Source organism: Papaver somniferum, chromosome 2, assembly GCF_003573695.1.
Source record: "Papaver somniferum cultivar HN1 chromosome 2, ASM357369v1, whole genome shotgun sequence".
Taxonomy (NCBI): domain Eukaryota; kingdom Viridiplantae; phylum Streptophyta; class Magnoliopsida; order Ranunculales; family Papaveraceae; genus Papaver; species Papaver somniferum.
In genome coordinates, this window is record NC_039359.1 from 13658817 (window position 1) to 13670927 (window position 12111).

Below are 12111 nucleotides of genomic sequence, written 5' to 3' on the forward strand. Positions count from 1 at the left end.
AACCTATATATAAATATGTCCCCCGTGAACTTAACAAAGTCGCGGATGCTCTAGCTAGATTAGCACGTAAATTTAGTGTATCAAAAGATTATGAAAGTCAGCCCCCCAGGTACTATCATTGGAAAACTATTTCCTTTTTGTAATTTGGGTTTTAGTTCTGTTTAATAATTCTTTTAGAATAGAAAAAAAGTATTTGTGGTGATTTTGTCGCCTCGCGCGCCTGTACAGGAACGCAACTGATACAAGTTGATAGACTGCAAAGCTAGGCTGGGCAAAGGAATGGTTTAATATTCGTTTTCCTATGTTGTTTGTGCTGTATAATTCACCCAATCAGTCACTCCTTTTCTTTCTAGTCTGTACTTCCTCTTTTACTTTTTTTTTTTCTTCTTTCTCTCTCTCTCTCTCTTTTAATAAAACACATCCAAACACGCATTCTTCTTCTTCTTCTTTGTTTTTGTTGTTTCTATCTTTCTTTCCTCTTTCTTTCTTCTCTACAGTTACCACCAAACAAACACCAATCACAACAGCAATGTCTCTCCGACCCACATCACGAGCAGAAGTTCGTAAGAAATCATACAAAACTGGCGTTGATGCAGATGATGCAAGAAGAAGAAGAGAAGATAATCTAATCGAGATCAGAAAAAACAAAAGAGAAGATAACCTTCTTAAGAAAAGAAGAGAAGGTCTTCTTCAATTTCAACAATCTTCTTCTTCTAATGATCCTAATTCATTGTTAATCCCTCCTGTTGCCGTCGAGAAAAAGGTAGTTTTATTGATCACTTTTTGTTGAATGTTGATCTATTTTACACTGTATTAGATTAGTTAAATTGAAACAAACTAGGGTTATGTATGATTCACTGATTTTTACTATGGAATATTATATATATATTTGATGATGGATTAGGTTTGACTACTGATCTCACTTGGAGGTATTCTTACCAATTCAACATATTTATACTTTTTTTTAATGAGGTTTGAAATTCGATTACATCGATGCTATTGCCTTTACTATTTTAATTACACCTGATATCTGTTTATTTAAACAATCAACTTTCTGGGGTTGCTGGTTTGATTGCTGATGTGAAACCCAAAATTGACTCTTTTTAGTACTCCATATATACTATATGACTTCTATATGTGTGGCGTACGTTTTTGTGCTCTGTGTTCTCTGATGTTGTTGGTGATGGCTTCGGGGTACTGTTATGTTGGGTTGAATTCTGGATTTGAACCTTATTAATTGGATTCTTTTTGACTTTTGTTCATATATTAGGTGACTTATTAATAAATTCCATAAAAGGAATGTGGAGAAGGATTTTTTTTTCTGCCACATCAGTACCTGCCTATGCTCTAGTTTGAAAGTGTTCATTTAGGAAGAAGAACACCTCAGTACCTGCCTAGGCTTTTGGAAGTTTTACTATGGAAGACAACTGATAAATAGAACTTGGGAATATATGTTATGTTCCTTGGGAACTTGGGAATTTGAGGCTGACTAAGAATAAATTTAGTTATTTTGTTATTGCGCATTGTTTTGATTGTTTATCTTGTTGGTGTTCTCTGATAGTTGGAGAGCCTACCTGTTATGGTACAAGGAGTTTGGTCAGATAACCCTGCTTCACAATTGGAGTCCACAACTCAATTCAGGAAGCTTCTTTCTATTGGTATGCTCGAAAGTCCTGTGTTGATGTTCTATTCATTTTTAGCTTAGTTTTATTTATTCCAGTGTTCTTACTTTCGAGGCTGAATTTTGGTTGACTTATTATGCAGAGCGCAGTCCTCCAATTGAGGAGGTAATCAAAGCAGGCGTCGTTCCTCGCTTTGTGGAATTTCTGGAGAGGCAAGATCTGCCTCAGTTACAAGTATGTCCTTCTCTAGATTTTACTTCTAGATAAGAAAAAACTTGTGAACTCAAGCTTTACTGATGTTAATTAACCTTACCATTCAGTTCGAAGCTGCTTGGGCTTTAACCAATATTGCATCTGGGACGTCAGAGCATACACGAGTTGTTATTGAACATGGCGCTGTGCCAAAATTTGTGCAACTTCTTAGTTCTTCAAGTGACGATGTCCGAGAGCAGGTAATCCAAATCTCATTTTTGTCTTGCTGGTTCTGTTCTTCTGTAGTATGGTTATCAAGCTATTTTTTGTTTGATGTTAGAGAACTTGATCGGATTTAGCTTGTAACGGACTTTTTTTTTGTGTGCAAGTACTAAGTCACTTTTCTTTTTCTGCATTCCCTCTACAGGCTGTTTGGGCCTTGGGTAACGTGGCTGGTGATTCACCTAGCTGTAGAGATCTTGTCCTTGGTAACGGTGCCCTCATTCCATTGCTTAATCAGTTAAATGAGCACTCAAAATTGTCTATGTTAAGGAATGCAACATGGACATTGTCGAATTTCTGCCGCGGAAAACCACCGGCACCGTTTGACCAGGTTTTGATCAGAATTGAAGTTTTTGGTTTGACAGTTTTGTAAATTAATATTTCTCATCCATGTCATGTTATTTACTTTGCATCAGGTTAAGCCTGCACTGCCTGCTCTTCAGCAGCTTATACATTCATCAGATGAAGAAGTGCTAACAGATGCGTGTTGGGCACTCTCTTATCTTTCTGATGGCACAAACGACAAAATTCAAGCTGTGATTGATGCCCGTGTTTGTCCACGACTTGTGGAACTCCTACTGTACGATGTTTTCTTTTGTTGGCATCTTGATTTATATTTTCATTTATTTACTATTAGCTGACTAAGATATGTTTCTCTTTCAGTCATCCATCACCTACAGTTCTTATACCTGCTCTTAGGACAGTTGGAAATATTGTCACGGGTGATGATGCTCAAACTCAGGTATGTGTATTTGCAGAAAACATGACGCAATATACATAGATGTTGGACACTAAATGCTAAGTGATATATCTTCTCTTGGTGTCAGTTTGTGATCGACAACCATGTGCTTCCTTGTCTTCACCAACTTCTCACACAAAATCACAAAAAAAGTATTAAGAAGGAAGCATGCTGGACAATTTCAAATATTACAGCAGGGAATAGGGATCAAATACAGGTAAATGGCGCATGTTTTTGTTTTTCCTGTATGCGTTTTCAAGTATTTCTAATTTATACTCTAAGCGAATTATTTTGTATTTAAATGGTTGAAAAAATTGACAAATTTTACATAATTGAAACAGGCTGTTATTGATGCCAACATCATCCTCCCTCTAGTTCATTTACTTCAGCACGCTGAGTTTGATATCAAGAAGGAGGCTGCTTGGGCTATCTCAAATGCTACCTCTGGTGGATCCCACGAGCAGATCCAGTAGGCATTTTTATCCCTTTCCAGTAACCATCATTTATACAGTAGACCTTACAATCGGTTTATTCCCTTTCAGTGTCAGTAGAAAACTAATTAAGTAATCATTTAAAAAAGCTAAAATGGTGAATGTTTGTGAGGCGGGAAGTCAACTGTATATACTGTTTTCTAGCCACCCCTACTGCTTTCTACTAACATTGGGATCATCTTAATCTGTTTTAGGTTCTTAGTGACTCAAGGCTGCATCAAACCTCTCTGTGATCTTCTAGCCTGCCCTGATCCAAGAATTGTTACCGTTTGTCTGGAGGGGCTCGAGAATATTCTGAAAGTGGGAGAGGCTGACAAGGATTTGGGAAAGAACGGCGGTGTCAATCTCTTTGCACAGATGATTGATGAATACGAGGGATTAGATAAGGTTGAGAATTTACAAAGCCACGACAACAATGAGATATATGAGAAGGCTGTGAAGATCTTGGAAAGATATTGGATCGAGGATGAAGATGAAGAACAAAATCTTCAAGATGGTGGGGACGGAACTCAGCAGGGGTTTGATTTTGGAACTAGCCAGCCTAGTGTTCCCACTGGTGGTTTTAAGTTCGGTTGAAGTGGGTTAGACTCCAATTTGGGCTCTAATATTTTATTTTTAATTTTCTTTTTTATCCTTGTGTAGCAATTTGGGGTTATAGTGTTCTTCTTATCAAAAGTTTTTTATTTTCTTTAGCCGAATTTGCTGGTTTTGGTACACACTTAGTTGTTTGCCCAGTACAAAGGGCGAGTCAGTGTTTTTGGTCTGGCTCCTAGGTTTCGTTCATCTAGGGAACGCTATGAAAAAGATGTAAACCTTTCAACAATTGTGGTTTCCAGTTTTAATCTTTCATTTTTATGATGAGATTCTGATTCTTGTTTGTTATGGTCACGAGACTCACGATCATTTAAAGGCAGTCAGTTCAATTGGTTCATTACTTTTCTTGATCAGAATGCATGTAAGCTGCATGAGCTTATGCATAAAATGTAATCTTGCCGCGAATAAGCTTCAAGGTCTTGTGGTGTAGGTGCTTGATTCGGTTGCTGCCAGGAAGTTGCGCTTGGGAGGTGCTTGCACTTCTTTGCAAATTCTACATCTAGGTTTCTATCTAAAGAAAATGTGCAAGCATGCCAAGCAGCTAGCAGACACTTGTCTCCCGAGTGTTTAATACTATTAGCTTACAAAAATCTAATGTGTTTGCGGTTTTAGGTACCTGGGTTGTACAAATAAAATCGTCACAGTAGAACTAAACTTGTTTTTGTAGTGTCTCTGCCATCACTAGTCCTCTTGAGGTGGTGGGAGCTGTTGAAATTCTAATCTTCCATTTACTGTAGGAAAATTCAACCGTTAATATCCATGTGGGTCTGCCATTGCATCTTCACCCCTAGATGCAACAGGTAAATATCATTTTAGCATGTCAACAGGTAAATTTGGGATTTGCCATTTACATACAATTTCGGATGAATTGGTATTTACAGGATCCAATGATGGATTGGTGGCAAAAGTGAACCTTATCACCACCACGTGTTCCTGTGAAAGCATGTAAAGATGCATATTTTCTTGATTTAAATAGAGCTTCATTTTGAGGCATTCATTCATTCATCAGAAAGAAAAACAAAACTAAGAAGTAGAAAGAAAGAAAGATTGTCGACTTCATTATGGGCAAGAGTATTAAGATTTTCTTCCTATTCATTGTTCTGCTATTTGTCTCCACTGCCCTCACAAGTAAGTAGTTCTTTTTCCATTCAATTCAAGCTTTCTTTTGTTGGATCCGTTTTCTTTCACAGGAAGAATCATTTCACTTGATTAGATTACTAGATCAGTAGATCAGCATGCTAAGTGATGTATGATTTGTATATGTCGGCAGGTGGGTCGACGCTTTTATGTAAGAAAGGTGAAGTTAAGACACAAATGCTATACATCCGATGTGGTCTTTCATGTAAGCAGATATGTGCATCCAATAAGCAATGCCGAAATACTGGTTGCGAAAAAGTTTCATTTTCTCCTGATGAGCCTGCATCTGATCAATGTGTCATATGCCAGACTACAAAAAAGCAAGGCTTAAACGCCATAGTCGTTTAACTGCTAGTTAGTTGCTTCCTTTCGGTCGTGTTTTGCTTGTAATTTTGAAGATTCCTGTGTTACATTAATAAAGTATCTTGTTTCGGTTTCATTAATACTGAAGTTTCTGAATTAAATATGTTTCGATTTCGCACCATATAAATCAGATTTACAGAACAAACCTTGCTTTTGCTTCAATTTCCTGGTAGTTCGTACATTTGCATTGACAATACGGGAAGATTACATTACTAAAGCTCAGAAGCAAAAGTAAAATCTAATAAAACTGTCACTAGTTCTAGCTCAAGCTATAGCTCTCTCTTTACCCTTTTTACTTGCACTAGATGAAGCACTGCTTCTATCTTTTCCTGCATCCTCCTCATCAACAATGATAATAGTCTCTTGCAGACCTTCATCATCCAATTCCTCTTCTTCGTCTTCGTCTTCATCTTCATAGTCTTCATCATCATCTTCATAATCTAAATCCTCATCATCATCACTGTCATCCATATCTGAGCGAACGGTGTGGAACTCGGGAGGTGGAGGGCAGTCCTCAGTGATTGCTTCATCCCTCTTTATTACTAGATGTCGAATGACCCTCTCATCTTTGTCTAACAAGCTTTTGAAATCATTAATCCATTTAGCTTCCAACTCAAAGTTCATCAACATGTAGTGGGCATTCTTGGCTTTCTTTATCTTGTAAGCCAGTCTTCGGAGGCCCCAATCGCTTACTCTCCAAATCTTACCCTTTTTCTCTTTTAAAAAGCCTACAGAGGATTCAGAATTTAGAACGTATAAAACACACATTAATCACTTGTAAAGATTTTGCAAAGCAGGCAAACCCCTTAATATGAAAGTCTAGAGCTCACATAAATTGAAACTCAAAAGTGAACAAACTCGCTAAAATTGAAATGCAAACAACAAGAATGATGAAGAGAATAAGATCACCTTCAACTTTAGAATTTACAATTCCAACCTCCTCCGCATGGTCTTCATGAATCATATAAACCACTTCATAATGACGCACTGCAAGAACAGTAAACACAATTGCTTAATTCTGCTATACCACTACATTTTGTCCATCACCCAGAAATCACACAGAATTAACGACAAGGGATTCGTGAAACATCTCTGATTGAATTCTACCGTAATTTTGATAACATCTAACTGGCACAACAATGTCATCACAGATTCTCTTTTGCAGCTATAGAAGAGTACCAAATAAGGAAAAGCACAGCAAGATAGGCAGTGGGCCGAGGAAGATCACAAATTAGAAGAATCACAATGAAGAGAAAAAAGAAAAAAGCTGGTTTGGTAGGTGGTTTACTAACATTTCGATATTAATCAAAGTGGTCTATAACAAAGCGTGCACATAAATCGTACAAGCATGAAATGATAATACCAGATCAACATCAAATATTGGCAAAAACGTTATAGCTAATTTAATTACAATACTAGCAAGTAATGATACACAAAAACAATATACTTACTTCTGTCATACTTCAAATCACTTTCCAACTGAAGATTGAGGAAATCAAAAAGCTTTTCTGCAGAAACAAAAACCTTAACTAGTTAAAACCACAACATTTGAATAGCAAAATATTTCCTTAGTCCAAACACGAAATTTACTAGTAAGTACTAACCTTCTTCGGAATCTGCAAATTCAGGGGCAAGTTTACCATCTTCCTTTACGTTTTGCTGAAAACCAAAAGAATACAACCCATTTCAAAAACTAACATAAAATTCATAAGAATCGTACAAGTGCAACTTGGATCATGAATGAAAATGGTACTCTCATGAGACATTACAGCATCAAAGTGTTAAAGCAGAAAAACTAGTTTTAATTCTACCAATTGTAATTGAAGTAACCTAAAATGTACAAATACAAATACACATGCCCTTTCTATTTGGATAAGTAAAATCCCTCTACTTCAAATAAGCTAAAACCCAAATGCGGTGGGTTTAACCAACACCATTTCCTCACAATTCTCACAAAAAAACACCATAATGACCTAAACTATCACTGAAAAGTGAATCATGCCCAGGAAAATTCAGCAAAACCCCTAAGAAATTGGGTTTTACCACAAAATGTATTTAAACCTATTTTATCAGTGTGATGAGAATAAAAAAGGGTTCTCAACAAAAAAAACCCAAGGAAGTAGAGAAAAAAAAATCATGGAATAGAACATTGTAAAGAAGGGAATTTCTGTGTGTTTCAAACATTCATTACCTGTTTGAGCAAGATAGCCTCAGGGAAAGGACCAGTAGATTCCTCAGGTTTAGGGCTAAAACTATGTAAATCACTTTTATTCTTCTTTTTAGCTTCTGTAATCACTAAATTTCTGTGTTTCGTTTCAAGCTTTGGAGTTGGTGGAAATGGTAATGGTTTTTGAAAAGACCATCTTTTCACACTACTAGTAGATGTTAAACATGATATCTGGTTCTTGAAAACCCTTTCTTCCCCATGAACTAATTTAGGTGAAGCTTGCATAAGAACCCCCATGGTGGTGGAAGTCTAGATTGCCAGAAAGAAGAAAACTCAAAAAGAAGATAATGGTGTTGGCACAGTTTCTTTTATTTCAGTGGTCTATGGTTTTATCGTAATTCCAAGTGATAGACTGGGTATTTCTTCTGAAACATCCTCTATTCACTAACTCATAAAATACTAAGGGGTTTTAGTTGGGTAGAAGCTAATCTGGATTCTGGACAAAACGGAATAAAACTCCAAGAAAAAGTGTCACCAAAAGAAAAACCCTAAAACGTGAGAATTCTCGCCGGTCTTCGTCTGAAAACTTCATTCTCCTTGCCGGTTTCGTTTCTCTTTCTAAATTTGGCGATCTCCTTCATGTTTACAAGGTACAAACCCTCAATTTTTAATATGTCTTTTGTGTGTTTAATCGTTGTTTTTTCAGTTTAGCATTTTCTTATGTGTGGTCTCCTGAATCTTTATGCGATTGTCTGGGTTAAAAATTACTCTCTTTTACAATCCCTTTAAAATTTCTTTACTTGGATTACCTGTTTTATTATTATTCTCAAATTAATACCCATTCGCTTCTGAAAGTCCTGAATTCAGATTGGTCTTAGGTTCTTCTACATTCAGCTTCTCGTAGAAAAACAGTGTGTACCACAAATTAAGGACTGAAATCCTGATTCATAAACTTGCAGATAGTATTTATTGAATTTATCCAACTAAGGCCAGTATAGTTTCTGAATGAATAGTTGTAAAAAATCTTTCAGAAATAATTAACCTTAGCTAACTAGTTCATTGCCATCTTAGTAACTGAAACACCCATTTGGTTGAGAATTGAGACTTACTATATGCATTAAGCAATATGAATATCCTATATATCTCTTCACATAAACCTAGTGTTACGATTTAAACATCTAAAAAATAGTACTGTTTGTAGTTAAGATTAAACCTTATACCCCTCTATTTCGTTAACTAATCATTTGGGAATGAATATATAGTTCGTCAAAAATCCCTACCCGAATTGTTTATTATGTTTTGTTAAATGCATCTTTTTGTATGATTTTACATCTGATCTTCAATTTATCTGTGCTTCTATGTAAACTTGTAGATTTCTATCCCAAGGCATTTTTATGATTTTAGTTCTCTGTGCATTTTCTGTACCAGGAATAACTGTCCTAGACGAAACCACTGCTTCACTTATTTAAACTTAAGCAAGACGACGTCCTTCTCTTTGCCTGTTCCTTTAGTGTATATTACTACTGGTATTTGTTAGAGTATATTTATATCAGGAATGGCACCGATGAAGATATGGTTGTTCTATGATGGAGAATGGGATAAATCAGGTAAGGGTTTGTGTTACAATGGTGGTCAACAAAAAGGACTATTAGTGCAACATGATATAACTCTCGATGAGATTAAGAAATTAATAAGTTGTAGTGTTTCCGAGGAAGAAGATTCGGGCCGCCCATGTGCCGTTACTCTATGGTGTTTGGTACCTGGTACTGTACAGGTGAGAGATCCTATGAAAATAGCAAAACAATCAGATTTTGATTTCTTTTTAGCATTAGTCAATGATAACTTTCCAAGGTGTGTTCCTTTGTATGTGACAAGACAACCTAAGGAACCACCAAGAGCTGAAATTAGGGTATTTCAAGATGCTTGTCCTGAAAATGCTCACACTCCAGAAAGAGATGGTTCCAGTAGTCAGAATAGCTTTGTATTCAAGAGAGCAACACTCTTCAGAGTTGAACCGCACGTTTCACCGGCTTATGGTGACTCTGTGGATGACTTGTTTGATGATGAGGAAGAAGATGATAGGTTGAAAGAAAATGAACTCCTACCATCGCTACAAGCTAATGAAATAAGTCAAAAGGATGGAGATGTAGTGCATGTTGATGATCAAATGCGTGCTTCTACATCTGGTCCACCTCCAGATATTGATGGACAGATGAACAAGCAATACACCGATGAGTATTGCAAAGAGTTTGAAGTTGGTGAGTTGTTTGAAAGTAAAATTGCTTTTCAGAAGAGATTGAGTATTTATGCATATAAAATGAACTTTGAGTTCAAGTTTAAGAAGTCTCAAGCAGATAGGGTCAGTGTAGTTTGTGATGCTGATAATTGCACATGGTCACTGTATGCAACAAAGTTTAAAAATAGTTCGTATTTTAGAGTGAGGAGATACCACAAAATCCACTCTTGTTTGCGAGACAGCACATCCGCCAGCAAGCATAAGCATATAACTTCTCGGATCATCGAAGAATGCATAAAGAACAAGCAGAACGGTGCAGGCGGTATATACAAAACGAAGGATATAATTGAGGAAATTCAGAAGGATCTTGGTATCACTATAAGTTACCATCTGGCACGGAGTGCTAGAGAGCGTGCGGTGGCTTCCATTTTGGGGTCAGCTGAGGAATCCTACGCTTCACTTCCCTCTTATTGTTCAGAGTTGGAGAAGTCCAATCCTGGTACTGTGACGTTTATTAGCACAGATGCTTCTGATAATTTCAAGTATTTTTTCATTTCGATTGGCGCTTGCCTACGTGGCTTTTTGAGTTCAGTCAGGCCTGTAATCTCTGTTGGTGGAACGGATTGGAAGGCCAAATACCGTGGGACGTTGTTCTTTGCCACCTGCAAAGATGGGAATGATCAGTTATTTCCTTTAGCATTTGGCATTGGTGATTTGGAGAATGATGCTTCTTGGCATTGGTTTTTAAGCAAATTGCGAACAGTGATTGGTGATGTTGCAGACTTAGTCATCATTTCCAGTCCAAACGCAAGCATAGAGAAAGGTGTTCGTACAGTGTTTCCAGAAGCAGTTCATGGAGGATGCCTGTATCACATTGGTCGGTATGTGAAGAAAAACTGCAAAAATGATATTCTGAATCAAATGTTTCATGATGCTGCCAAATGCTATCGAATGTCAGATTTCAACCACATATTTCATCAGATCCGCCAGATATTCCCTGACATTGCCTCTAAGCTGGCTGAAGCAGGATTTGAAAAGTGGTCTCGTTCACACTTCAATGGCATACGGTACAATATAATGACAACCAACATTGAAGAGTGCATAAGTCTCATTGTTAAGGATATTGATGACCTTCATGTGACCAAGTTAATTGAGCTTGTTAGTAAGATGTTCCAAAGCGTGTTTGATGAGCATCGAGAAGCTGCTCTGGGTTCAACTACTACACTAACAAAGTGGGCGGAGGATGAACTTCGCGAAAGGATGAACCAGTCTTCTCTGTACTCAGTTCATCCCATCAACATGGATGAGTTTCAGATCTTTGATAATAATAAAAATGCAGAAGTGAAGTTGAACTACAAAACCTGCACGTGCCGAGTGTTTGATCTTGACCAACTTCCGTGTGCACATGTAATGGCCGTGTGTAAGTTTCGTAACCTGGATCCTTACCAGTACTGCTCAAGGTATTACTATCTTGCTACACTTAAGGAAGCATATTCAGACTCTATACATCCAGTTTCATCTCCTGAAAACTGGGAGGTATCCGAAGAGGTTCGCAGTCGAGTTGTGTTACCTCCAGGAACACGAAGACCTTGTGGCCGACCAGGTAAGCGGAAAATTTCTTCTCAAGAAGAAGGGGAATCAGGTAGGAAGTGTGGGAAGTGTGGTTTGTCCGGGCATAACCGTCAAAGGTGCGAACAAAGTGGTTCTCTGTTCACATAACTGAAAGTTGCATAATGTTTCTTTTTATAGTATAAAATAAGTTAATGGAATAGTAGGTTGTGATGTATGGATATGATTTTTTTGCCAAAGTTGAGTTACCCGGTCTTACAAAATGGTGTTGTTTACCTTTCTTTTGGTTGGAGTGTTATCACTGCCCTAGTTTACCAGTGCAAGAAAGGCATCACTGAGTTTATTATACAGACTAACAGACCCAGGTGGGCTTATAAATCAAATTTGACAGCATTGAAGGTAACAGAAAATTCTTAAAATTTGAAATTGCAAAATTCACTAGGTGATAAAAGCGGGATGTTGCCTTAATCCTTGAATGTGTCTCTTAATCGTATATCTTGTATTCTTATTTTACCCTTTCTAGTAACATGTGTTTGGGGTACTATATTTTTAACTTGTTACTACAACCTGCGGTATTTTACCCTAGGCTCCCACCCTGAACCCATTCCTTCTCGAGTTCTATCTCAAAAAACAATTGTCTGGGGAGACGAAAAATTATCATTTGACTACTAGATTGAAATCAAGGAGAGACCAAAAACTATAATTTAACTACTGTATTG

General features: G+C 37.2%; 3 protein-coding genes and 1 long non-coding RNA gene across 4 annotated transcripts; 3 read left to right on the top strand and 1 right to left on the bottom strand.

Annotated features, from left to right (window-relative positions):
* Positions 1 to 417: 417 nt before the first annotated feature.
* LOC113346949 (importin subunit alpha-4-like) lies at positions 418 to 4208 on the top strand. Its single transcript, XM_026590509.1, has 10 exons — positions 418 to 763; positions 1562 to 1658; positions 1765 to 1856; positions 1943 to 2074; positions 2242 to 2427; positions 2513 to 2676; positions 2760 to 2838; positions 2924 to 3052; positions 3177 to 3304; positions 3521 to 4208. Exons 1-10 carry the CDS (start codon positions 530 to 532, stop codon positions 3900 to 3902), a joined length of 1623 nt encoding a protein of 540 aa, XP_026446294.1. The 5' UTR covers positions 418 to 529; the 3' UTR covers positions 3903 to 4208.
* A 680-nt stretch (positions 4209 to 4888) lies between these two features.
* On the top strand, positions 4889 to 5500 carry LOC113346952. Its single transcript, XR_003358681.1, has 2 exons — positions 4889 to 5048; positions 5191 to 5500. It is a non-coding gene; the product is annotated as an uncharacterized LOC113346952 (long non-coding RNA).
* Positions 5501 to 5502: 2 nt separating this feature from the next.
* Positions 5503 to 7932, bottom strand: LOC113346951 (chaperonin CPN60, mitochondrial-like). Its single transcript, XM_026590512.1, has 5 exons — positions 7612 to 7932; positions 7025 to 7079; positions 6872 to 6928; positions 6330 to 6407; positions 5503 to 6148 (listed from the first exon to the last, which is right to left on the bottom strand). The coding sequence occupies exons 1-5, from the start codon at positions 7882 to 7884 to the stop codon at positions 5685 to 5687; spliced, it is 927 nt and encodes a 308-aa protein (XP_026446297.1). The 5' UTR covers positions 7885 to 7932; the 3' UTR covers positions 5503 to 5684.
* A 164-nt stretch (positions 7933 to 8096) lies between these two features.
* LOC113346950 lies at positions 8097 to 11673 on the top strand. Its single transcript, XM_026590511.1, has 2 exons — positions 8097 to 8237; positions 9016 to 11673. Exon 2 carries the CDS (start codon positions 9143 to 9145, stop codon positions 11540 to 11542), a length of 2400 nt encoding a protein of 799 aa, XP_026446296.1. The 5' UTR covers positions 8097 to 8237; positions 9016 to 9142; the 3' UTR covers positions 11543 to 11673.
* Positions 11674 to 12111: the final 438 nt, after the last annotated feature.